Raw genomic sequence first — 26,604 nt, 5'->3', positions numbered from 1 at the left:
AATAAAAGCTGCACTGTGTGGTGTGTTGGCAGGTCAAAGGGGGAGAACATGGTGATGAGGGATTATGTTCTAGATGCTGGTGACCAGGGAGGATTACCAAGAAAATGGACATTTCATTTGTGAAGAAAAGTTTGATATTTGAGTGGATGGAAACTCTGAGCCATAGTTCCCTGTGTGTCAGAGATAGAAAGACTGAAGCTTAGTAAACAGAGTCAGTCAACCTAAGTAACACATCAACTGAACTTATAGACTTATAATCAAGTCTGGGATACTTTCAGAACAAACACCTTATTTAAAACATCTGCCTTGGAAATGGGACTGTAACACAGATTGAAACAAGTGAAAAGAAAAAAATGAAATGTTTGTTGAGACTGGTTTTGTTATTTCTCAATATGCCAGTAGAGTAATTCTGTTGTTGATGACGTAGGCTAGTGAGTGTTTAATTGATAGACAGACGGCAGACAGCGTGGCTGAAAGCAAATTTAATTCAGCTGTCCAGGTTATAAACCATAAAAAAAAAAAAAAAAAAACCTCTTAGTAATGAGGGATACATTCAACCGTGTCAATTTAAAGCACATCTTCCAAAGCCTTAAACAGGTCATCAAACAAATAAGACAACTTTTACAAGAACTGTTTTGTTTTACCTGCTCTTCATTCATGTAATGTTCATATTTGCCATTTTTGCTGACATTAAAAAAAGAAAAAGCAAGAAATTTCCAAAACCTCAAGTGGTATAAATTTGAAATTTTGGCACATTCCTCCTAACAGAAGTCAAAACACAAGACCATTCAAGTCGTCCATACTGTTGACAGTGAAACAGCAGAGATTATTATTATTATCATTATTATAATAATAATAATAATAATAATTATTATTATTATTATTATTACTATTATTACTATTATTGTTTTTTATTAGTGGTGGTGGATTTATAACTATAGCATAATACAGCATATGGCATTACATGTAGAACAGTAGCTAATGTTATGCAGTAACTACCAATCTGTTGAGGCGGCAACTTATCAAGCTGACCACCGTCTAGCGCTAGGCAGACAGAAAGGGGTAAAGTCTCATTGTACCACCGACTGAACGAAGACTTGAGGCCGAAGAAAAGGGGCATCTTTGATCATTTACAAGAACAAGTAAAAGTCTGTTAAATTTAGCTTTAATACAGCCAACAAGCAGAAAACTTTGGCTAGGCTAGTTAGCGGCGACAGCTAGCGTTGTGTCGGGCAGGCGGTTAGTTGGCTAACATCACTAGCCTGAAACACGGATTTCGTGTTGATTTGAAGCATGGCAGCAATAGTGAGAAAACAAACCAAGAGAAGTAAGCGTCCACAGAACAAACCGGACATGAGTGACTTTGATTTGACACAGGAAAGTGGGAAGAAAAATGACACTGGAGAAGGTACGTTACAGGTAAACGGAGTTGTGTTAGGTAAAGGTAGCATAAATATTCACACCGGGCTCAGTAGCGCTCAAACGAAACTTGCTAGCGTTATATGGGGAAAAAAAGTATATTTATGATGGCAGGAGCTCAGACGGTAAACTAAAGCATTGTTTGCATTTCAGTGACATGCCCACGGAGCGCTGGTTTTGCCGAAGCAGTGTGTTTTTGACATTTAATTTATTTTGTTTTATGGCTGTCTCTATCCCCAGGTGAAACTCCTGTTGTGGACAGGTTGGCCAAGAAGAGACCTGCTGCTGATTTTGAGGAGGAGGTCACCTGTGCTGTCGGGTATGGCACTTTCCGTGACCGTCCTTTATTATATGGACAAATTTTCATAGCTCATTATTTATGTCAAATATCTAATAGTATACGATGCACAATGACCATGGGTTCACACTTATCTGAAAGTTTAAGTGTAGCAACAGTGAAAATTAAGCATTCTGCAAAAAAACATGATAGTAATGCCAACTGGATGTAGGAAATGCAGTATTTTATTGATCAGAACAGACCAGTCACTGTCTTTGGATAAGCCTAATCCTAAATGTGATATTGTTCATATTGTTTTCTTTTGAGATACAAGTATCTTGAATGTGCACATCTAGATAACAAGACATCGTTCAGCCCTAGTCCTGTTACTGTTGTATGTATAGCTGTACTGTGCAGTGGAGAGCAGGTCCCCTCTTGGAGGACACACACACACACACATCAAAGAGTATATATTGTGCTATGAATAAAGTAAAGATATGAGTACTGATAATGGCTAAGTGGGCATCTTTGTATATGAAATCCACAGATACTAACTCTTCTCTCTTTCCACTCCTCAAGGAAGGGGGTGCAATCCATGATGGAAAAATTTGGAAGTAAGCAACTGTGTTTTGGCTGTGTGCAAGCATGTTTGTCTCTTTGGTGTGATGGAAACTGACACATTATTGTGTCTCAGTGAGTGTAATGTGCTGGATGATTGTCCTGCTTGTAGCTGATATAAATAAGGTGATGCAAGCCAAGAGGAAGCGTCTGGAGTCTCTGACCAAGAATTTCATGAAGGGAAGCCAACATACACTGGAGCAGCGGTGGAACAACCAATACACCCAGAGGTCAGCCATTCCCCTTCCCACCCAAACTGTGAAAACCAGTCAAACAATAGGTTGCCTTTAAAAGTAATAAGACCTGATAAAACCATTGATCCCTGTGGAGGACATTTGGCTGTTGCAGAAGGGAATAGTAATAGGACACAGTAAAACAAGGACATCAACAAGAACAGACCAAACACATTATGCAGCTGAAAATTGTAGCACAGGAACGTATTGCAGGGACATTTTAGAGCAGTAGAACGCAGCAGCCAACTGTGTGTGTGTGTGTGTCTGTGTGTGTGTGTTTGCAGGCAGAAGCTGACTCAGCAGTACTCCCAGCAGGTCTCCTCTGCTCTGCAGCTGTGGGAGAGTGATACCCAGAGAATTGAGGATCAGCAGGAGAAGCTAAACGTCAGTTATCCTGCTTACTTGGTGGCCTGGTAGACTACGTTCAGGTCCACATGGTTGACCCCACGCGACTTCAAATGTTGCTGTAAAAGGAAAAATCAACCCTTGAAAATCTTACGGGGTTACACCACATGCCATTAATCTGCAATCTCCTTGTATTCCAGGAGTTATTACAGTATAAAGTGTTAGATGGTAAGTAGATGATTTGTCACCGAGAATCTGGTGATAGTAATGAATCCAGAATATGCCTTTGTTTTGGTCTGTTCATTCTCTTTGTAGAATCTGTTCAGGCAGCAACAGGAACTCTTCCAGCAGGCAAAAGTGGCGCAGACTCAGAAACTGAAAATCATGAGAGAGTTATATGAGCAGTTTGTTAAGGTAAGGCTACACACCTGACAGACAGGTTTCATCAGTCAGTCACATCATCATATTAAAAGATAATACAAATGGTTTTAGGAGTTTGCATGTTCTCCCCGTGTCTGCGTGGGTTTCGTCCCACAGTCCAAAGACATGCAAGATGAAGGTGAATTGGAGATACTAAATTGCCCTTAGGTGTGAATGTGTGTTTGTCTGTCTGCCCTGTGATGGACCGACAGCCTGTCAAGGATGTTCCCCTGCCTTTCACCCACTGAGTGCTGGGATAACCTTCAGCACCCCCCACAACCCTTACACAGAAGCGGTTTGGAAAATGAATGAATGAATGAACGAACATATGATTTTTAAAGTTTGGACTGATTTGTACAGCTTTTAAAACCACTAAGAAGCTTTTTGCTGTTTCATTGTTTGGAAGCTGTTGGTTTACATGCAAGATGTAAAATACTGTTCCTTACTTGATTCAGCCCAAGTTGAAGGTTTTTATGTATGTGCACAAGAGACCTCAAATCAGACCAGGGAATATTTCATGTTCTTTGGATCAGTGAGACTGGAGATTATGTAACAATGCAAATATAGGACATAGACAAAGACTTTTCACTGGTAACTGCCACCCTTTGTATTTACAACATGCACTGCTTACTGTTAATGAGCTAACACCCAGGAGAGGAAATTGAGTTTGATGTTGTGTACACCAAAGTGATTTGGGAAAAGAGAACTAGGGAAGGGACTCATCTGATAATCGTCTGATTGACGATTGTGACGTCACAATCGTCTGATTGATGATTGTGACATCACAGTAGTCTGTATGATGATTGTGACATCACAATCGTCTGATAGATGATTGTGACGTCACAATCGTCTGATAGATGATTGTGACGTCACAGTCGTCTGATTGATGATTGTGACGTCACAATCGTCTGATGATTGTGACGTCACTTGTGTTGATGTCTCAAATTAAATTAAACCATTTCTCTAATTTAAACCATTGTTGAGTATGTTTTTTTTTTCCACCGAGTGACACTAATATCTTCACTGTTTCCTGCAGGACATAGAAGAGATGGAGAAGAGCCATGAGGCTTATGTGCAGGGAGCTCAACAGGAGCTGAAGAAGGAGTTGTCCTGCCTGCTTAAGAAGAGCCTCATGGACATGGTTAGTCGCTCAGTGAGTAGACTTAGGGCCTGCTCACATTGGCAAGTTTGATCTGGTCTTTGACCAGTGTGGAAGGGGTGTGCTTCAGCACAGTATGGGTGCATACACGAGCACATGCACGGTCACGCACGCAGCGTGTGAACGTGGATATGACATAAATCATGCAACTTTCCTCCTGCCTCTGTGAAATTGTTTAATGCGCACAGCAGGTTTGCTGCGTGTTGCGCAATGTGCTGCTGCAACCGTGTATAAACAAAAGTCGGTTTATGATGAAAGTAAAGCAGTCTGTGTGCATGGCGCACTTGTCAGATCCGGCAGACCAGGCACGTTTGGGCTTTGGTAATGTGGCGCAGACCAGCCGGCGACTGGGGGGGTTGACTTTAGAACGATACAGGGCCAAATTTGCCAATGTGAGTAGACCCTTAGTATTGATAAAAGTGCAGCCAAGCACAGTGGCTAGCAGTGAGTTCACAATAAAAAAAAAACAAAAAAAACAACTGACACATTAAACAGTCAATGCAGTTTTTAAGATAAAATCACATAAGCTTAACCTAATGATCATTGTGCAGAAACAGGATGAGTGCAGCTGAAATTTGTAATAGATTACAACAAACAGAAATAGAAATAAAAAATATTCTCATTCAAATTCCCAAGAGGTGTACAATCATATTGTTTGTCTGTTTCCACAGCAACAGGAGCAAATGGCCACTGTCCGCAACTCGCTGCAGTCCACGCTGTTCTAGTCTGCTGCTGCCACAGCGATTACGCCTGTCTGTAGGCACAAAGGTTTATTCTACTTTGCCGTTAGCACAGCAACAGTTACTGCCTGTACCTTACAGGTTTAATTACAGTTTGGCATGGGTGGGTCCTGTTCACATGATTTACTTGACATTTATATGGCATGTTTGATCTCTGTTGTTATGTTATGATAATGCTGCGTTCTTGGTTCCAAGTGCAATTTTTACCAAGTCAAAAAAAGTTAAAGCTGAGTTTGTGTTTTAGTCTGTTTGTCCTTTAGACAGAAGACAGAAGCTGAAACTGTTAAAATGCTTCTTTACACTAACATTTATTTCCACTGCCCAAGAACTCCTCAGTCCAGGCTGGAAAGTGGGGAATCTGATTAGGGCTTTCAGCCTTCATACAAAAAAAAAAAAAAAAACAGTAAATCCATATGGAATATATATTTTTGTTATGGTCAACTGCAGTAAGGTAGAATTCAGATTTTTATCTTCTGTCATTTTAAAATTACTATTGTACAACAAACGTCTGTGATTAATATTTCATTTAATGGCTTTATGAGTATTGTGCAGTTATCAGACCTGTATTTCTTTTACTGTACATTAAAACCAACATTTTGAACACCACCTTGTCCTTTTGTGCTCTGCTTTTGAGGTGTGTATGTGTGTGTATTTCTGTGTTAAGTAAAGTCTTTTGGTCACCCACTTCTTGCCTCCGCTGTTTGCATTTATGTTCACTTGGACTTTGTGACACCCCGAATCCAAACCTGGAATGCCTGTATCTTTATGTGACAGCTGTCTTCAACAACAACATCCACCTTCAGGTTCCTGATCATCAAGAGCCTTCATCTCTGAGCTGCTGCTTAGGGGACGGAGGTTTTGAACAGGGCCCATTTGGATTCCATGTCCCCAGTCTAACCCAACATTCAAGAAAGGCTCTTCTGGTAATGTTAGATTGAACTTGTCTGGACATGGTCCTCCACCAGACATTGCCAGTTTAGGTAGTTTAGGTAGTGAAAACTTCAGTTAATGCACCTTTTAACATTTCACTTTAACTGAAACGTCCACGTTCTTCCTCTTTGAGGACAGTCCAGGTTGAATTTTATGTCTGCTGAATGCTGAAGAGAAGTTTAGTTTGACATTTCTGCTTTACTCCACAGTGACCGTGGAGAGAAACAGGAAAGTCAGGGAGAGAGGGGATGACACGCAGCGAAAGGCCTGGGCCTGAGTCGAAGCCAGGCTGCTGCAGACAGTAAAGACTTGTTATGTGGTACATGCTCTACCGGCTGAGCCACCAGGGCCACCACTGGAACTCTGGAAATTAGTGTGCCAAAAAGAAAAGTGTACCTTTTTACTTCATTTCATGTGAATAGTTAGGGCTGGAGTGATAACTGCTGGCTGCTGAAGAATGACTTCTTCCACCGCTGACATGATCAATATTTTGCAGAATATTTTGAAGACGTCACGGGTCAGCTTGGACGATCCCCTGCTGCCTCTTGGCAGGAAGTTGGATGGGAGCAGGTTGAACTGGACTGACCAGTTTGTTGGGCAGGTCTGACGTCTCCTCAGCATCAGTGTAGGGCTCTGGTCAGTTTGACAGCCACCAGGACTTCAACCACAGGCTCTCAATGAAAATGGGTCAGTAAATCATGTCTAACAACTTCTAACCATATAGAAACTTGTTTCATGCTCTATTTCCTAACTTGGAGTGGATTTACACAAACAGCTCTGTCATTTACTGGACTCTTTACATGAGCTGCTCTGCCTGGACTGGGATTTAATCTGTGTTTCAAGCTGTACTGTAGAGCTATGATTATATAATCTATGATACTTTCCTGTTGCCATCTTTCTTGTTTGTATAGGGAGAACAAATACAAGAACCCGACAAATCTTAATAGGTAATTGCTCAAAATCATGAACTAGATTCAGTGTGTGTGTTTCTGTGTGTGTCACTATGATTGTATTTACTTCCTTGCAGAGAACTGATAGGACTAGAGTTGCAGATGATTTGAGCCAGCGTAGAAATCAGATCATTAAAAAGTCCTGGAAAAGGTTGGACACAGTAAAACATGAACAGGTTATCAAATCTGGACTTCTTTATGTTTCCTACTAAGTAGTTTTCTCGACGTCAGCTTGCTGCGATCTAGTTGAACTGGTGGAGTGAGCTGTCTCTCCACCGGCTCACCAGCAGAGTTCACACTGAAAAGGACCATTTACGTATTTCTGATGTGTTTCTGTATTTTCTCTCAGGGATTCTGAAAGCTGTGGTCACATTAGCATCCATGGCGGTTTTTGTTCATGTCATGCTGCAGAAATACAGCCACATGCTGAATGGTAGGAGCTTTTGATGCAAGACCTTTTGGGAACACATCTTTGAATGTGTATAATTTCATCCAATTTACCCAGTTTCCCCTCAGGGATCAATAATGTTGCTCTGATTCTGATTTTCAAAAGTAAATCTGTGCCTCTGTAATTCTGTGATATTCCAGGTGATCGTCCTTTCAATCTGGCTGAACATTTTGGCAGATTCAGACAGAACAAGAAGCCGCCCGCCAAGCGATTAGGTCAGTCATCAATCTGCTCATCCAAGCTGATCAGGGCTAATAGATGAATCTGATCTGGACTAATCAATGTGCTGCTCTTCTCTCCAGATGACGTGTGCGGCATGCAAAGCTGTCCAAAGGATCAGTTCAGCTTCTTCATCTTTAAAGGAGCTGCTAAGGCAGTGGCACCACAGATCTGCATCAACAACAAGCTGTAGGCTGCCCCTCCTGTCTTCTCTTCACAAGCTTCCACTTCTTCCCTCCTGCTTTCTTTCCTTCTTCACCCTTTCTCATTCTTCTTCCATGTGTTTTCTTTCCACTTTTCCACTCTTCCACCAGTTCCAGTATGTTGTGTTGATGCTGTGTCAGCTGCCATGTCCAGTATCTCAGTGTGACTGCTGACTTCTTCTCTTAGGGTTCTTGGCAAGCCATTGAACAATGCTGGCAGTGGAGTAAACGTTGTTGTCGTACATGGTAAGTGTCAGCACCACCTCTGTTAACGTTCTACTCATTTCTTTTCTTTTCTTTTTTTTTTATAGCAAACATGTGTAGGTTCAGTTTCCTGCCTCTGTCTCTAACAGGGAGAACAGGACAAGTTGTCAAGACTGGAAACTTCAACATGAAGAACGGTGGTATGTAGCAACTAGTGACACAATATCACAATGAAATGTAGTCGTGTGGCTCAATGGGTGGAACAAGGCATCGACTTGGGTGCGGGTGGGGTGGGGGTTTCCATTCCCGGTGGGATCTCCTGTGTTCAAATGTTCATGTACTTCATCTTCATCTATGTTTCTTTCAGATGATGAAAGTCTCATTGATTTTCTCTGGAGCATTGAGCAAGGCTCTGCTGTGCTGATGGCCTCCTATGATGATCCTGCCACAAAGTAAATGTCTCAGCTTTCAAGAATAAATGTGGCCGCACTGAATGTTGGGTTATCATGTCACTTAGTTCCCTCGTCTAGTCGCTATTCCCTCTCATTCAAGTCCAAAATAAGATCTAAACCAGTCAAAGTCCAGCAGCCTAACCCTTAAAGCGATACTTTGGATTTTCAGTGGAATTTGTTGCTGTGTGTGAGTATAACACATCCACCAAGTTTGATCCATCAGCTCCTCTCCTGTCGCAGGAACGGGAGCCTCATCAGGAGTGTCCTGCTCCAAGCTGAACAGAGTCGATACAGACCGGGAAACAACATGATTTTGAAAGGCGGCACAAAGTTTAAAAGCTGTTTTGAAGGATGCACAACAAAACACGTTTATTTAGGTTTCCCTTTTAGCGCTCTTTCCATCCAGCTGGATGCCAAAATGATGGAACTGTTTTACTGCAAAAAAAATAATTCTGCCATTTTGACATTTTCCTTCAGAGTATTCAGAATTGTATCATTTACGAATGTAAAGTTGGCATAAAACAGAAGCATTTTTGAGAAAATGACTATCAGCAGATGTGATTTCTTGGTTTCTGTGGGTTTTCAGTGTTGAGACTCACTAAAGAGGTTTTCAGACGTCTTTTGACTCTTCAGCTGTACCCGCTAACCGTCTGACCCCTTCATGGATGTCATATCTGCAGTGAAATGGCTGGTCACCCGTCCGACTGGTTAAGTGATGAAGCCAGAGATCTGATTGGTGAACTGGGAAGCTCTGCCGTCCACTCACTCTCCTTCAGAGACAACTGGGTGTTTGCTGGAGGAAAAAGCGCCAGGACCAACTATGAGAAGGTAACTGCCAGACTGACGTGTTTGCTGGCCCCTGATTTGTGTGATGTGAGACTTGATGCTGTTCAGGAACTCTGATTCTCTTTCCGTCTCTCTCCCAGCATCTGAAATACAACAAGTTAAATAATAAACATGATGGCTGGCCAGAGATGATTGAGCTGGAAGGATGCATCCCCAAGTACCAAGACTGACGCACTGAAAATTAAACAAGAGCAATCTTCTGGAAGCGCTGGCAACAAGTGAAACATAATGGATATTATTTTTGGGATGAGGATTTGTTGTAAAGTTGGTAGCCCATATACTGTATTTGTAATAATCTGTATTTATCAGAATATGGTACGTACATATTAGCAGCTTTTTCTTGGTGAAAACTGCATGAGAAATGGAGCAAATAAATGAGACGAAAGCTGAAATAGTGCAACTTTGACTTTTGTTGCTCGCCTAAAAGCTGCATTATACACAGCATTATAAATATGTTGTCCTTTATATTGATTAGCATGGATTTTATGAAAGGTACTATTGAACATAAAGGACCAGATTGTGCCTTTCTGTTTATATACCAGAGGCCATGAACATATTCTAGCTTCTTCTTTGTATGTTAAGGGAACATGGTGTTGTGAATGTTGTCATGTTTAAAGTTATACATGGCTGATGTTGTTCATGCCACGGTCGATCCCAGCTTTGCAAAGCTGTTAATTTTTTTTAAAGTTTTAATAAGAGAGTATATTTGGAAGGAGCTTGACCATAAACACCATTAAAGATCCTATTTACTGAAAATGCACCATCAGATTATGATTTTTCATGTTGACAGCAGTGGTGTCGTTAGGCCTGGGCATTCAGCCCGGATGCTGTTCAGTTTAAAAAAAAAATTATATTATGGAAGCGCAGTGATAAATTCCAGCTGTATTTCAGTTTCTTGACTTTAAATGTTTTTGAGAGTGAATGTTTTGTGTGTTTATGTTAGCTGTGATAGCTGTCAGCTGCTATGTCATGTCAGCTCATGACAAAACTTCATGATGAGAGAAACTTTATGAGAGCAACAATTTCTGCTGATTTACTCCGTGAACCAGCAGCTCACAACTTCATAAGACAGATTTTTTTTATGTATTAATGTCCGACTCTCATGAGAGGTCAGTGAAGGCAGCAGCCTGTCATTCATATAAATACCGATAAAACTACAGCTGTTCCTCTGCTGGTATCTGACTGCAGTAGAAGTAGAAGTACTGTCACTCTGCTGGTATCTGACTGCAGTAGAAGTAGAAGTACTGTTCCTCTGCTGGTATCTGACTGCAGTAGAAGTAGAAGTAGTGCAGTAAAAATCTACTGCAGTCAAAGTAAGAAGTGTCTCATTTCAAATGTCCTAGCAGTAAAAGTGACTGAGCTCCTTTTTCCAAACAGTAACTGTGATCTTTTCCATGCATTTAGAAATGGAGCAGAGAACACGCTGCACACTACGTGCTTTTAAAGGGACATTACGCTCAACTGAAGTGAGCAGCCTGTAGACTCAACTGACACATGGAATAAGCACATAATATGAATTGAGTTGAGTCTATACGGTTCTCACTGCAGCTTTTCATGGTGCAGCTTTTATTGTGAAATTTGGAAAATGCTAGCCAGTATGTTTTTCAGTGTCAGCCATAGACATACGTAGACGCCGAGTTGACTGTGGAGGGACGTGCCTAAAGTGCCGCCATCTTGGTACAGGGCTAGCAGAGGCGGGAGTGTATGTACACCTTTGGAAGTAAGAGGTACTCCACAATCTTAAAGTAGAATTATTCACTGAATATTCCACCAATTTCCAAACGGTTTGATTTGTTAAAAACGTCACACATGTAGCTATGACACAGGATGCTTGGATGTTTTAAAAATGCCGGTTTTACTACCCAAATACAAATTCTACTTAATATTTTCAGACCTAGTTTAACTGGAGAAGATGCCGGACTTTTGTGCTGCTTATGGATGCTCTAATGAGCGGAGCATTGACACCAGATCCTGTGGAATCACTTTTCACAGATAAGGTGTACGTAAGGAATAATATTGAATGAGCAGGTTGTTAAATAGTGAAATAAACCTCGACAGGATGGACGGATTGAATCTCTCTGCTCCGCTTCCGGATTCTTTCCATAATATAACCAGCTCACTTTACGTTATCTCATGTATTACACAGCTGCTTACTAGTGAAATAACTAATTTGAGACCTTACTTTGGTTAAAATGCAATGTTATTTCATCTATAAACTGCCCCTGGTCTGAAAAAAACAGACCTTGGACTGCAGTGATTGACCAGTAAGAAGATTAATGGTAGATATTGGATGTATTTAATATGTATATGTATTGTGTACTTAACCTTAATGTGAAGGATGACAATTCTTTTTTGTTGTAGGCAATTCTTTACATCTCTGGCCACTTTTCTCATAATTTTAAAGTTTCCCAAAGACAGTAGTCTTAAAAGGGAATGGGAACTGGCAGTGAAAAGGGAAGGTTTTGTGGCTACTCAGAGGTCCTTGCTCTGCAGTGAGCACTTTAAGGCAGATGATTTTGACAGGACAGGGCAGATTGTCCGGCTTAGACATGGAGTCAAACCATCTGTCTTTAACTTCCCATCTCATTTACAAAAGGTCTGTGTGCTATTTGGCTAAAGAATTCATTAATTCATTCATTCATTCGTTTATGTCTATGACTCATATGTTTCTGTAAGCATAACAACTTAATGCCACACATTTCTAAACTTTTTTTTTTCTGTCTGCATGTTTTGGAATAAAGTACTGTGCACTTTCTGATGCTTAAAACTTTTTAAAAATTTTGTATTATGTTTCTTACATTTAAGTACCATCAAGGACCACACAAGCTTCAAGGAAAGCTGAAGAGAGCCTGCCAGTGGCCTGCCAGCATTTCCATGAAGTTGATCCTCAGTCTAATGTTGTAAGTATTTGCATGTAATATTTCTCAAACACATGAGAGCATCAAGGCCCTGGTCGTATTAAAACCTCTATCGCAGTTGCTCTCTGCCACTCATGTGTATTTGACACAATCAAATACACATGAGCATACATTAAAAGATACTGTAGTTGTTGAATATGCGTCCCTGACACTAAGACACTCATACCCAAGGCGCCAACAGTGGGATTGAGGGATGAGATTAAGAATGTGGGCCAGCTACATCTGTGAGTGATGAGTTTGAGTGCTTCTCCCACTGCTCTAAAGACCGGACTTGGTGAAGCTCTGGCTAGAGTGGAGAGTCTGGAGCGCAAGGACAGGAACAGCATGATCCGGGTGTGAAGGGCAAAGAAAAATATACTTGCTCTTCTTGAGGATTTGAGGGAGAAGAACCTCATAAATGAAGAGCTGAAAGACAGACTTGACTTCTATTCGGGTAAAATGGAAATACTAATTTGAATATTTTATATAGGTAGCCTACTTAATGTTTACACTCTGTGTTACACTCATCCTTCCTTATTATTTAAAGGAGTCTTACTAATTAGTTTGTGCTAATTTAATTTCAGATCTTCAGGTAGACCTCTTGGCCAAAAAGGGCCATGAGTACATCAGACAGCAGAGAGAATTTGCCCTCACGTTACACCTTCATGGTCCGAAGGCATATACTTACCTGAGAGAGTCTCAAAATCTTCCTCTCCCGCATCCCCATACATTGCAACGGTATTCTTCATGTTGCCTAATTGTTAAATACATTAACCACTTTAGTCCTACAGAGTATGTTTTGTGACAAACAGTGAAAATTACCAATCTAAAAGCTCACATCAAATCATCACATCACATAACTCATTCTGATACATTTTGTGCTTTCAGATATGCTATTTTCTCTGTTTAGTTTCTTCTATCAGGGTTAAATTGATTAAATTACTACTTTTTTATTTTTTACAAAGGTGGCTGACTTCGGTCGGTGCTAAGCCTGGCCTAAATAAGATGATGCTGGACATGCTGGGAAGAAGATGCAAGGAAGACCAGACTAAATATGGATGGGTGACACTGATGCTGGATGCCATGGCCACAAAAAAAAAAAAAAAAAAAAAAAAAAAACATGTGCTATACAATCCCCAAACTCAAACAATGTCAGGGTTTGTGGATATGGGGGATGGATTCAGTGAGACAGATGTTGCCTCTGAGGCTCTCGTGTTTATGGTAGTTGGCATACAAGGGCATTGGAAAGCTCCAATTGCTTACTATCTGACCAGTGCTCTCTCACCAGAAACACTGAAGGTCTTAGTTGTTCATGCATTAGAAGAACTTAATGCTTGTGGTCTGAGAGTGGTGTGCATGACAATGGATGGACATGCATCTAACATCAGCATGTGCAACCAACTTGGCTGTGAGCTCAAGGGAAAAACTCATGAACCCCTGAAGACCTTTTTTGCACATCCAGTGACTGGTGAGAGAGTGTTTGTCATGAGGGACGCCTGCCACATGCTGAAGCTTGCACGCAACACGTTACAGGTAAATGCTGATTGTTGTTCCAGCTTATTTGCTTTTTATTATATTTTATTGTCGTGGGGTTTCTATTTACATAATTATGACTGAAGGTGATGCTTTACATTTTTCTGTCTGTACTTGCGTGAGCTGTGAATAATGAAGATTCTAATTCTGATTCTAAAGGCATACAGCCCAATAATGAACACCACTGGCCCCATTAACTGGAAGTACATCATTCATCTCAATGATGTTCAGACGAAGGACGGACTGCATGCTGCAAACAAAATCACGCACAAGCATGTTCACTTCCACAACCAAATGATGAAGGTGTCTTTGAGTCGCTCAGTAACAGTTGCTCTCCGCACATTGAGGTACCTGGGCTACTCACAGTTTAACCCTATAAAGCCATTTGTATCTATATGATACACATTTTCAATTTCGTTTTTCATTTTCAGTTTACAAGTTGTATCTCATTGGAAAAGAGGACAAATCAGGCTTTACAACAGTAGGGGAGAGTGGGGTAATTTGTGCCAAGGGACAAGTAGTGCCACCCCTGTTATCTAGAAAACCATAGAAGAAGTTGGTCATGTGACCACATATTTTTGAAGAGGCATCCATTTCACTCATCCTGCAACGAAGGGAGACACATGGCTTGAGAGGTAAGCACATTTCAGTTCAAAAAACATTTTTTTTGCCCTCCAAAGTAAAATTTCTATGATCAAGGTTTTTTGATTGCTGGGTTTGAACAATTATAGAAAACTTTGAAAACAGTTCACACAGGTTTTAGTACTTTAGTAAGCTACACCATGAGTCTATACAGTTAGCATGATGTTAGCTCAAAACAACTGGGGGATGCATTTTTTTCAAAATGGTGGGCTTGGGGTAATTTGTGCCAAAGGGCCTGGGGTAAGTTGTGCCAGTGGCACAACTTGTGATTATATACTATATATTACTTTATTGTATTTTATTGTTATTGTACATTGTCTTCTTACCTTTGATCACTAAAACTATTCAGATTCAGATGAAGATGATTTGCAGGTGCTCATTTTGGAATTTTTATTTTGTTCTGGGTATGTGTTCATGTGGCGCTAGGCCTTATAGAAAAGTGGCCTGTGATCTTTTTAAAATAATAAATAAATGTTAAATAAATAATTTTGTGTTGAATTTGTTTTACTTTTATATAGCATTATCATTTGTGAGATTAAAATGATCTGTTTTACTTCAGTTATCAATGGCACAATTTACCCCAGTGTATTCTCTCTAATGGCACAATTTACCCCGCACTGGGGGCAAGTTGTGCCACAAAACCACTTTTTTTTTTTCAAAAGCTATATTTCTCAAACAGTTTATATAAGATCCAAAGTGATTGTTCCCAGGGATGCACAACATCCTAAACTATATGTGCATATTTTAGTTGGAGGCATTACTGTAATCCCCTCACTTTAAAGGCACTTTAAATAAAAATTGGCACTACTTACCCCACTGTCCCCTATAAGATACAACACCATTGGGTATAAATAAAGGGGAGAAATTATAGACTGAAAAAGCAGTGCAGAACTTTTTTTGCCTAGTATATATATGTTGTTCATTTTTCAATTAAAAAAAAAAAAAAAAAAAACCTACAAAAACTTGACTAATGCTTAGAGGGGAGAAGATGTGGCTGAGCTGTAGCCAGTTTGTTAGCTGTCTTTCACCTCAAGTCGCCGCTTTTTTAATATACTGTTTTCCTGCTAGGTAAGCACATATACTGACATTATGTGATTGTGCTTGTGTTGTGAAAAGATTATATTATTGCTGGTATATATACAAATGTGTATGTGTAAATGTGCATTGCGAGCTAACCGCTAATTCATAGCTGAGAACTAACAGCAAACAGGCTTGTAAACGAGTCACTGTAATGATTTAGTTGTTTATGTGTGTGTTCATTATTGTAAACACTGTATGGAGTTTAAAACCTTTGCACTACTAGTAAACAAACCCTACTTGAGTTTGTTAGCTAACGGTAGCCACGTTAGCTAACTACACTGAGTTTGTTTTGACTGACTCTAACATAGCTAAGGTTATATAACTTTGATAACGTTTTAATATGAAACTGACCTTGTAAAAAATGTTCGCTGCAGATCCGGGAGTATTTGGAGGGCTGCCGCTGTCTTCTGTCCGCATCAAAAGGCATCCTGTAAAAGGCTAGATGAGGCTTACAGTCTTGCCTGTTGGCACACTGCACAGCACAGCAGGAAATCACCATCTTACTACCATAAAAGTAAATTAAAAACTATCTACAACCACGGAATGTCATAAACTATAACGCGCCTCCTTGTCTTAAATTGACGTGGCGTGGACGGCAGAAGAACGAGTGGAATGTGACGTCATGTGCAAAGGGTCAGTAGAAGTTGTGGTGCTGGCTGACACAGTTTGTGCTGCTCTGTTTCAACCATTTTCTTGCTTGCAATCACGTGATTGCAAAGCTCAGGTATTTCTGGGTCACTGAATTTTATCAACATTGTGACTGTTAGAAAGTGTTATAAGCATTTTAATTTTAAATGGATGTCCAGGGTTCAAATCCCCAGGTCAGCAACTCCAACAAAGTGGCAGTTCATGTAGCCAAGAGGCCCGTTTCCACCGAAGAAGTTCCTGGTAGTATTTGGGGGGCAGGAGCTACAACAGGAACGTCCTCTCACTCGGCCCTCTCAACTGCCGTGTCTCCACTGAGAGGGCCGAGTAGGAGGAAGGAAAGTTGCCGGTCTACGACGAGCCTTACCACTCTCCATTGACCCCCACTGTATCGAACTTGGTTGCAGTTCCACCGTAATTCCACTGGGGGTGGGGCTCTATGGAGCTAAACGGCTAAATTTGTCTCTTACACCTGTTTATGGTTGAAAAATCGCAAATACTGTTGTAGTTTCTGAAAGTTCAATATGGATTATAGGTTAAAAGTGAAATTAGCAAGAACTTATATCCTTTCGATTTCCTACATGTTGGGCTGTTGTTGGCCATAACACGCTAGCATTTGCTATTGAATGCGGATTGGTCAGTGACAGACTTGTGGCTGTTTACGACCAGGGATCTTGATCTTAATGGCACCTGAAGCCAAGAGAATCTGGAAACACCACTCTTAAGGAGGACTTTTCTATCAAAGTTAATATTTGTGTATAGTAACGGGTTTTTTTTCCCTTGTGGGCACTTTTTTCCCCATATAGTCATATTTATTGTATATTGTGAAAGTACATGGGTATAAATGGAATTTGACTTGCTTTTATTCTTGTGTTCAATATTTTAATATACATGTTATCATATACACCTTAAATAATGCAGTAAATATCCCGCTCAATAACATTAAAAATATATCTCAGTCATTCTTAATAAAAGAAAAAATGCCGCGAAGGTGTGCTGTGATTAATTGTTCAAATAGTGGGAAAGGATGGTCATTCTTTACTTTTCCAAAGGACGAAATAAGGCACCGTTCTTGCTCTTGTATGAATGAACCAGACTTAAAGGGCTGCACACGGGAGGGAAGGATTGCGAAAGCTTGAGCGCATGACCTATCCATGTTGCGCGCTAGCAAGTGTTCGGACTCTAGCATTTAATTTGCCTCAATATATTGCTCCGTACAGAGTTTTGTTAATGATTTACCAACTTCAGCATCTACTGTAGACTGTATAGTGCAAGGCCATGGGCCTTGCACGGAAAAGTCTACACTGCTTCTCGTTGGTTTCTATTCATTCAGTGATCTTTAGAGATAGGTTTGTTGTAAGCCATTGTGTTTAATTTTAGTTAATTTAAATTAATTTTAAATTAAATAAAAATTGTATTTATTATTTATTTATTATTATTTATTAAATAGATTCAATTATTAATTATTAACATTCACACTGAAACAGTAATAAAAAGTTTATTCATAGTTCAGAGGGGGAAAAAGGCATCAAAACATTAAGAAAACGTTCTTTATTCTAAACTGAACAAAAAACAAACAAGTGGAGGACAGAACAATAAGCAATAACAATTAGGCTGAGTGGTGGTGTGGCACAGGCTGGGGGCGTTCAACAGCATGTTTAGCTCACAACCAGAGCACGCCAAAAAGGCAAAAGCAAATTTGTTTTGTGCAGGCTCTGGGCAGAAATCCACAAGAGGAACAGGAGGCTGAGCAAACAGCAAATCTCCATAGAGCTGGCAAGTCATGCTCATCTGATAAGACTCCATGGGACCTCTGGGCTCAGAAAATATGAATAGGTTTCGATGGGAAAGAAACAATTATTTTCTGGTCCCAGTCATCCATGATTACATAAAGAATTTAACATTTTATTGTTATATTGTTCAGTTAAATGCTGTGGTAAAAGCATACCAAGACTACAATGAATGTTGCCTATGTCACATTAAGATGCTGATGCTTTCCCTCCAGTTCTCAATTCTTTGTGCTGCTGCAGCCAAGGTTGAGATCAAGATCAAAACATTTTGATCATTTTGATCTCTACCTTGGCTGCAGCAGCACAAAGAATTGAGAAGAAATATCATTTCATTGTAATCAAGGACATATGACCAAGACCAGAAAATAATAGTTTCTTTACCATAGAAACCCATTCATATTTTGCGAACCCAGAGGTCCCATGGAGTATACAGGAAGGGCGTGACTTACCTGCTCCAGAGCAGCTCCTCCTTTATGGCCTGAATTCCTGAGCTCTGCATGACCTGCACTAGCAGGCGTCAACTTCTCCTTTAAGGACAGACCAATTAGGCTGTGTGGTGGTGGGAATCAACAAACAAGTGGATACAGGGTGCAGGGCCAAACTGTGTGTGTGTGTGTGTGTGTGTGTGTGTGTGTGTGTGTGGCAGGGGGGACCAACTAACAAGCGGCTGGAGATGAAGGCTCTTCACAGAACAAGGTCCAACTGTAGAGATCAAGAAAGGAAGATGGATTAGGGGGAATACAACACAACTCTATGACATCAGAAATTGTCTGATGTAATGCAGTTTATGTAGTCCATAACACAAAGGTGGTTCAACAATCAAAAAGAACAAGCAGCTGGTGAAGAACCAATATGTGGAAAATTATTATTCTAATCCATGTTTCAATTTCAGGAGAAGGAAATGGCTCATTAATATGAGAAGAAGCGACCTCAAACTGACAATGTCACATGAGGCGTTGATGCAGGGGGGATATGTTGTACATGAACAGCAATTTGGGGACTGCTTCCTTGAAAAAGTGAGTTGTGCATTTGGAAGGAAATGACAATTTAAGTTAAATATTATACAAATACAATTAATGATGCATTGTGTTGTGTGTGCTTCAAACAGCCCGATGGAAAGGTGGCACTTAAGAGTGATGCCATCCCTACATGGATTGTGAGAACCCACCATCACTTGCCTCTCCACCTCTAAAAAGGCATAAAGAAAGTAAAGGTAACAATGAAAACAGAGGCCAAGACCAACATACAAATAATTAAGACACAAGACCATGAAATTACATTTAAATTAAATGAACTAACATTATTTGGTCCTTTGATGTTAATTGATTGGATCCTCAAAAGCTGAACAGAGGCATTCTGGGGAGCAGGAAGAAGAGAGGGATATAAAGAAACAGGGTGGGACAGAAAAAGGCACAGAGGAGACACCTTTTGAGCTAGAGGAATGGACAGGAGGGCACAAAAGGGACATAAATCAAATGGAGGCACAGACGAACAGGCTCAGCCTCAGGTGACCATTCCACAAGGTGATGTTCTGAGCTTGTTCAATTTCGAGATTGCGACTGTAGCATTATCACAGACACACATAAAGGATGCTTTTTTTCTTACTACAGAGAATTAAACTACTAGAGGCAAGACTAGCTTGGTTGGAAAGGCTCAAACGAAGGAAGAGGAAGCCAGTTATCAAGCCTAAGTAGTAATGTAATGTAATGTCAGCAAACAAATAAAAAAAAAATGAAGGAAAAAAAACTGCCTTTGGAATTATAAATCTTTGATTTAAAAAAATAACTAGAGAATGAATCACTATCTCTCCCAAATGGCAGTCATTGCCACCACCATGCCCCCTGTGGAGAGGATGTGCACAATTGTCCTCAATGAGATGGCAATCAAGAGGCAATTTGATTATGATAAAAGAAGTGATGCCATTTATGGCATTTCTCCATCTGGAGATGCAGCCAAACAGGCTATGGTTGTCATGGCTAGGGGCATTTTGGGCAAGTGGAAGCAGGCAAGTCATACCATTGGAAAAAATTTGTTTTGGTATTGCTCTGTATGTAAGCGCATTTACCTAAACCATGTCTCTCAACAGGCCATAGGATATTTCTTTTCCTCAACTTCCATGCCAGCGGAGGACATTGCTGTCATCATTAAGGACGCTATTCGCCACCTACATCACATAGGGCTGACAGTATGTAGTACACAGACATTTTAAAATAGCATTAAGATGTAGCAGCATTAACAATGCATTACTGGATTGTGTGAACTTCCACTCCAACCTTGTATTGACAAAATATATTAACCTATTTCAAAGGTGCAGGCAGTAGTATGTGACTAGGGAAGCCCCAATGTGAGGGCCATGCGTCACCTTGGGGCTATCCTGGATCCTCTGGGCGGTGAGGAGTACCACTGCATTCTGGTGGGGGTTCAGAGGGTTCCAGTGATTTTTGATGTCTCTCACCTGCTGAAATCCATCAGGAACTACTTGTTCAAATATGACACGTAAGCACAGTAGACAAATCCATCACAATTGTAATGACTCATAATGAACATACAAGATATCACAATGATTCACACACCAGCTTGTATTTATCTATGTCCTTAGACAAGGGAAAAATGTTTGTTGGAGCCATATCTCTGGATTTTACGAGCTGGACAAGCTTCACACCATCAAAATGTCCCCAAAACTCACTGAGAAGCACAAACATCTGCCCGCCTTCTCAAGGATGCGTGTCAGTTTGGCCATGCAGGTCTTTAGCCACACTGTCTCTGCTGGTATAGTTTCACATGCATTATTCATCTTTTCAATAACTCATCAATAACTAAATGTAGATTCTTATGTGATACTGACCATCTATCAAATTGTCCCATCTGTTGTGACCCAGGCATTTCTGCGATGGTAACATTGCAGAGACTACCAGCAGAGGCAAAACACACAGTGTGTGTTTTGAAAAGTGTTTTGAAAGTGTTTCGAAAAAATAAACCGCCTCTTTGACGTGCTAAATTCGAGGTAATCACGTCAATAAACACCTGAACTTCACAAACATGTGACTTATTAATTACACCCTACTAACTATGACTTACCCATCTACCTACAACTGTCTTACCTGCAGATCTGTCAGGGATTCAAACCCCTGGCGACGACCCCTCGGTGCAGCAGGCCAGGAGAAGGAGAACTTCCTGACTGACCTCATCAATTGGGTGGCAGGCTGGCAGTTCAGGTCTGTCAATAAGAAAAGACAAACAAGAACCCCACCCCCCATCCAGATCTCAGCATAAACCACCGCCGAGCTAGACAGACACACCAATTAAATAACAATGTATCCCAAGACGACAATAAATACCGGTACTTTTTTGAACCAAGAAATGATCACTATGATTTATTTAAAAACATTTTTCCTGCTACATGCATACTTGGCAACTTTGAGCTTGGTAAAAAGGGAGATGTCCCCTTAATATTAACCCAAAATACAGGGTAATTGTTCTGTTGCCATTCAGCTAACAGTAAGATAATGGATAAAAACGATGTGGAGGAGCAAAGCTAGCGAACAACCACGTGTTATGCTAATTGGCTAGGCTACAACAACAGCTGGTGTTATCATGTTAATGCATTTATGAAAGTGAAACAGCAAAGCTAGCTAACCATGTGTTATGCTATTTTTTTTTTTTTTATAACTATTATTTTTTTAAGGTTTGGGGTGGTAATGAACACATTTCAAAGATTTTTTTTTTTTTTTTTTCAAAATTCAACTTTATTAGAATTTTTCAGAATGTCCTCTGTAGAGGACGTCAGGGCTTAAATCATGCAAAATGAGTGCCCATTCATTTCATTTCATTACATTACATTTTATTTGTGAAAATTTAGGAAGCACTGTGACTTCTTGGAGATGCAAAGGAAGATTTTGCACTTAACACGTCTCATATAGGTTTTCCCACTGCACCCAGGCATTCTACATCTGCTGCTGTTTTATTTGTCAACCATTTTGGGCAAATGTATCGCACCGTATTTTCTTGTTCTCTCATCTGGCTGAGGGTTCCTTTTCTTGGGTTCTGGAGAGAAGTCTTCATCACTTGAGTAACTCTGTTGACCTGCCTGTGCCTGGGTTATTAGCTCTTCAGACAAGCTAAGTTTGAAATCCAGGTATTGGGAGGGCTTCTTTGCAGGTCTCTTCAAGGCCTGTCTGTCTTGACGGTATTGCAGCCAGGAGTTGGTGATGACCAAATCAGTGAAGTGAAGCATGGTACGAATGGTCCACTTCTTGGTGTGGTTGGACATTACATAAAAGCTGAGCATGCAATCACACAAGTCAACCCCTCCCATGTTGCTGTTGTATTCGACAACCATTGCAGGTCTTGCAACATGGATTTCCTTCTCTTTTTTTGACCATGTGGAAACGGTATCCTGGGGGTCAATCCCATGGGCGGTTGATGCCATGACAACAGGCTTGTTGTCCATCCACTTGGTGAGTGCAACTTCATCAGGTTCTTGAACAATCATTTCTGTTACCCCTCTTGTTTTTTTGTTTTTTTTTTTCAAGCAGCACTCTTTTGGAAGTCGGTTCTTCTGAATTGTTCCTGTAGCAGGCAGGCCCTTCTCCTTAAGAACATCCAGAAGACTGATCGTGGTGAAATACCAGTCAAAGTATTTCTTCAAAGTATTCAGTGTTCTTTCCCATGTAGGTTTCAAAGTCCAACACTAGGCCACCTGGACTTGCAAGAACGAACACCTTCAATCCTGTCGGATTTGGCTTCCCAGGCACAAACTGACGAACTGGACACCAGCCGGTGAATGGAACCATCTGCTCATCAATACAGACCTTTGGTTGAGGCAACCCTCACAGACTCTTTTGAGAAATGGTCTCCCTTTCCACAGGGGATCTTTTTTCTTTTCAGTCTCTGGCACGGACAGATCATCTACCACTTTCAGTGAAGATCTGATCTTATGGAATCGATCACGTGTCATGGCGTCAGCTATGATTGGGACCCTAGTTTTGGCAGCCCAATACATTTTTAGTCGTGGATACTGCAGACATGCCATGTATACTGAAATGCCTACACTCTAAAAACTGCTGGGTTAAAAACACCTCAATTTGGGTTATTTTGGTATCCCAGTGCTGGGTCAAAAAGGGACCGACCCAGCACTGGGTTGTTATAACACAGCACAGTTGGGTTATTGGTCTGACCCAGCATGTTGGGTTATGTTTTCTACCCAAAAAATGGGTAGAAATGACTATATTGATGGGTTAAACTTACCAAAAAGTGGGTTGAAAAATACAACCCAAATTCTGGGTTATCGGTATTATTTAGGTTAAAATGACTTTTTTTCTATTGACTTCTGCATTAAGAAATGAACTGGTAACATTAATTCATTCACAGGAATTATTTTATTCATATTTTAAAACAATTCATTTCACATTATTCATTCATTCATTCATCTTCTAAACCGCTTATCCTCACTAGGGTCGCTGGAGCCTATCCCAGTGCTCATAGGGCGGAGGCAAGGAAACACCCTGGACAGGTTGCCAGTCCATCACAGGGTCCACCCAGCAGTTTTTAGAGTGTAGGAAGGTCTTGATCTCCTCAGGCGTGGTGTTGAGGCTGGAGCCAGAATCAAGTACCATTCGTTGGTTTGTGTACATGGATAGATGCTTGATTACTTCTTCGTCTATGTATTGTTTGAAGTAGGTGGCAGGGCTCCACTCTCTCTGTCCAATTATGGCTCCATCTTTCGCAATTTGGAATTCCTCCAAAACTGGCATGAACCTTAGAGAAGAACAAAGCACACTCAATAATTTTGCACACCCACTCACCCACACGCACACTGCAGACACACCACACATACATACATTAACACACCACACACACACACACACACACACACACACACACACACACACACATGGTTGCTTAGGGCCTCAGATTTTTGGGTAGACTGCCAGTTTTTGGCCCTCACAACTATTGAAAGCTGAGGCCACACACATAAACACATACAATGAGCACACACACACGCACGTGAGCACAGATCACACACATGCACGCAAGAGTGTGCATGCACACACACACACACACACACACATACACACATACACACACACACACACACACACACACACACAGTGTGGTGGGAGTGTGGGGGGCAGGGGACAGGACACACACACAGACACACACGCACGCATGCACACACACACACCCTAACCCTAACACACACAAAACCTTTTCTACTCTGGTTATCCCTACTTATTGCTTTTGGCCCAGATGGCTGGCCCTGCATCTTCCTCTCCGTCCTCTCCATCTTCATCCAGTTCATCTTCATCTTCCTCAACCTCATCTGGCTCATAGTCTCTCTCTCTCTCCTCTCTCATCATCTGGTCTGAGTCTCCCTCAGTTAGAGCTGACCACTGTAAGAAATTGGGAACAAATACAAGTACTGAGTCCTGACGTAAACTACAAAGGACATTGATAAAGTAGCTGTTTTTCACATGAAAATATATTAGCTCTGTTCTGCAAATTCATACAGATCACAATTGAGATGTTTTCTAATTAAATCAATCAAATTATAACAATAAAAAACATTTAAATTATGAAAATCATGCTTACCTCTCCTTTTTCCATAAAATGTGCTGCACTGGATTCCCGCCATTTTGAAAAGAGCGGGAAAAAGAAGTTGCAATGGCCACACCCCCCAAGTATGATATCACTGCTTAGCCACAATTGTCCTCTCTCAGGAACAGCAGAATTCATTAAAGTGACGTGTAGTAAAGGAGTAATTAGCACAAACCTATCGTCCTCTACAGAGGACAAAAATGAATAGCCGGGTCTCAGGAGGCTAAAGCACGGGCAAGCCTCCAGAATCTTTGTTGGTCTGTCTTGCTCCTTTAAAGTATCTGAGGTAATGAAGCATCCTCTTGCCTCAAACTCCAGGTTCAGCAAATGAGTTACCGCTGCTTTGTTCGGTTTCTTGGACTTGTTCATTTCTTGTAGTGTTCTCCAGTGTCTTGCCTGGGTTTTAAAGTCTCCAAGATGTCGCCTGAACCAGCTGAGGGCATACAAAAGATCATTCATTCTCTGGCAAGCTACTAATACTACACAAGCTGCTCAAGTTTGCGTGCTTTGCCAGTTGCCACATCCCAGAAAAGCACACCTGGCTACAGGTGTGTTCAAACCTGCAGGAACTAATGGGGGAAACAAACCAGAGCCGACTTAACCGGACTAAAAGTGCAGGTGTGAAAACACCCTTCAGAGGTTTTCTCTGCCCCAAAACCATACATGTCATACAGAATGTGTTTGATGTAATACATACATGCTTCATCACTGCTATCCTGGTGTCGCACTGGGGTGCTGGTTCTAACAGGGGACCGCTCCAGAATAACTGTTGATGCTAGGGATTCACCGATCCGACTTTTTTAGTTCCGATGCTGATACCGATGCTGGGGCCTTACGTATCGGTCAATACTCAATACCAATCCGATATGATTGTTGATTTAAGAAGCTACAAACCTCAACAGCAGCAGCAGCGGCTCCCTTTGATCTGTTCAGCTGCTGGAATTCCCTGTGCTCCTTCACGTGGTGTTTCTGGAGGTGCTTGATTAAATTTGTGGTATTATATCTGGCAGTGCTACCACCACCCCTGGCAACATTCATTTTACATGCATTGCAAACTGCTGTCAAGCTAGTTGGCGTGCTAAGGGTGAAATACCTCCATATCACAGACCCTTCCGTTCGCTCCATGTTGCTTGTGTTTGCAACTCAACTCAATTAACTCTCGCAGCATGCAGCACACGTGCCATATGACGTAGCCCGTGTCGCAAAGATTTAAAGGGGAAGGATCGGTCTTACAGATCAGCTGCTTTTACAGATACACGATCCAGGTAAAATGTTGATATCTGCACCGATATCCGATGCTAATATTGGATCGGTTCGGGTTAGGGTTAGATTAGATTGATTTTGACCGTTTTTATATCAGGGGGGATGCCATCCACCCTCATCCCCCCTCAACTCGAGTACTGGAGACGTTGTTTATTTACTTTCCAGCACTGCATCTCACAAACTAAGTTAACACTCAACAGACCAAATTCAACGCCGCACCATCGTTTGCTGTACAGCACAATGAATAGTAAAAATGCTCAGATGCTAACTTTTCAATCTGCTCCGTTACTGACTGTATGGCTGCTAACTACCTCGCTCTCATAGCAAATAAGGCTAATAAATTTGGCTAATAAACTTGAGTGATAAGCCAGTGTTATATTAGGGCTGTATTGGAAAGGGAACATGATGGGGTTTGACTCCGCTCCACCATCAGCTCAGCTGTGCTGCGTGGGCCACAGTGCTCACTACTGTAAACAATGTAGTCAGAGCTCTCTGCTGGACAAATTATGTAACAACACTATATCTAAACGACGCCAACCATCTTTTCTGTATTTATGTTCTGAAATAGACAGAATGTGACAGTAGAACTGACCTTTTCATCTTTATTCACAACAAGCCTTATAGCCCGGCGACTCAGGAAATTTTCAGGACCAGGAAACAGATCTTTGATATCATCTCGGGAGTGTGAAGGCAG

At 41.0% G+C, this 26,604-nt stretch overlaps 2 protein-coding genes across 2 annotated transcripts; both read left to right on the top strand.

The window, feature by feature from the left end:
• Positions 1 to 907: 907 nt before the first annotated feature.
• Positions 908 to 5,661, top strand: sycp3 (synaptonemal complex protein 3). The gene is made up of 8 exons (XM_030053922.1): positions 908 to 1,408; positions 1,660 to 1,738; positions 2,276 to 2,310; positions 2,427 to 2,544; positions 2,832 to 2,931; positions 3,208 to 3,306; positions 4,349 to 4,453; positions 5,143 to 5,661. The coding sequence occupies exons 1-8, from the start codon at positions 1,294 to 1,296 to the stop codon at positions 5,194 to 5,196; spliced, it is 705 nt and encodes a 234-aa protein (XP_029909782.1). The 5' UTR covers positions 908 to 1,293; the 3' UTR covers positions 5,197 to 5,661.
• Positions 5,662 to 6,824: 1,163 nt separating this feature from the next.
• LOC115360452 (protein FAM3C-like) lies at positions 6,825 to 12,720 on the top strand. The gene is made up of 9 exons (XM_030053373.1): positions 6,825 to 6,828; positions 7,441 to 7,524; positions 7,680 to 7,754; positions 7,842 to 7,947; positions 8,149 to 8,207; positions 8,315 to 8,365; positions 8,533 to 8,617; positions 9,298 to 9,445; positions 12,646 to 12,720. Exons 1-9 carry the CDS (start codon positions 6,825 to 6,827, stop codon positions 12,718 to 12,720), a joined length of 687 nt encoding a protein of 228 aa, XP_029909233.1.
• The last annotated feature ends 13,884 nt before the right edge of the window (positions 12,721 to 26,604 follow it).

Source organism: Myripristis murdjan, chromosome 6 (assembly GCF_902150065.1).
Source record: "Myripristis murdjan chromosome 6, fMyrMur1.1, whole genome shotgun sequence".
Classification (NCBI taxonomy): domain Eukaryota; kingdom Metazoa; phylum Chordata; class Actinopteri; order Holocentriformes; family Holocentridae; genus Myripristis; species Myripristis murdjan.
This window is presented reverse-complemented; position numbering and strand designations above follow the sequence as displayed.

Coding starts and splice junctions, on each gene's coding strand:
- sycp3 (XM_030053922.1), top strand. CDS start 1,294: ATGGCAGCAATAGTGAGAAAACAAACCAAGAGAAGTAAGCGTCCACAG. Junction 1,409..1,659: donor GAAAAATGACACTGGAGAAG/GTACGTTACAGG, acceptor CTCTATCCCCAG/GTGAAACTCCTGTTGTGGAC. Junction 1,739..2,275: donor GAGGTCACCTGTGCTGTCGG/GTATGGCACTTT, acceptor CCACTCCTCAAG/GAAGGGGGTGCAATCCATGA.
- LOC115360452 (XM_030053373.1), top strand. Junction 7,525..7,679: donor ATACAGCCACATGCTGAATG/GTAGGAGCTTTT, acceptor GTGATATTCCAG/GTGATCGTCCTTTCAATCTG. Junction 7,948..8,148: donor ATCTGCATCAACAACAAGCT/GTAGGCTGCCCC, acceptor TTCTTCTCTTAG/GGTTCTTGGCAAGCCATTGA.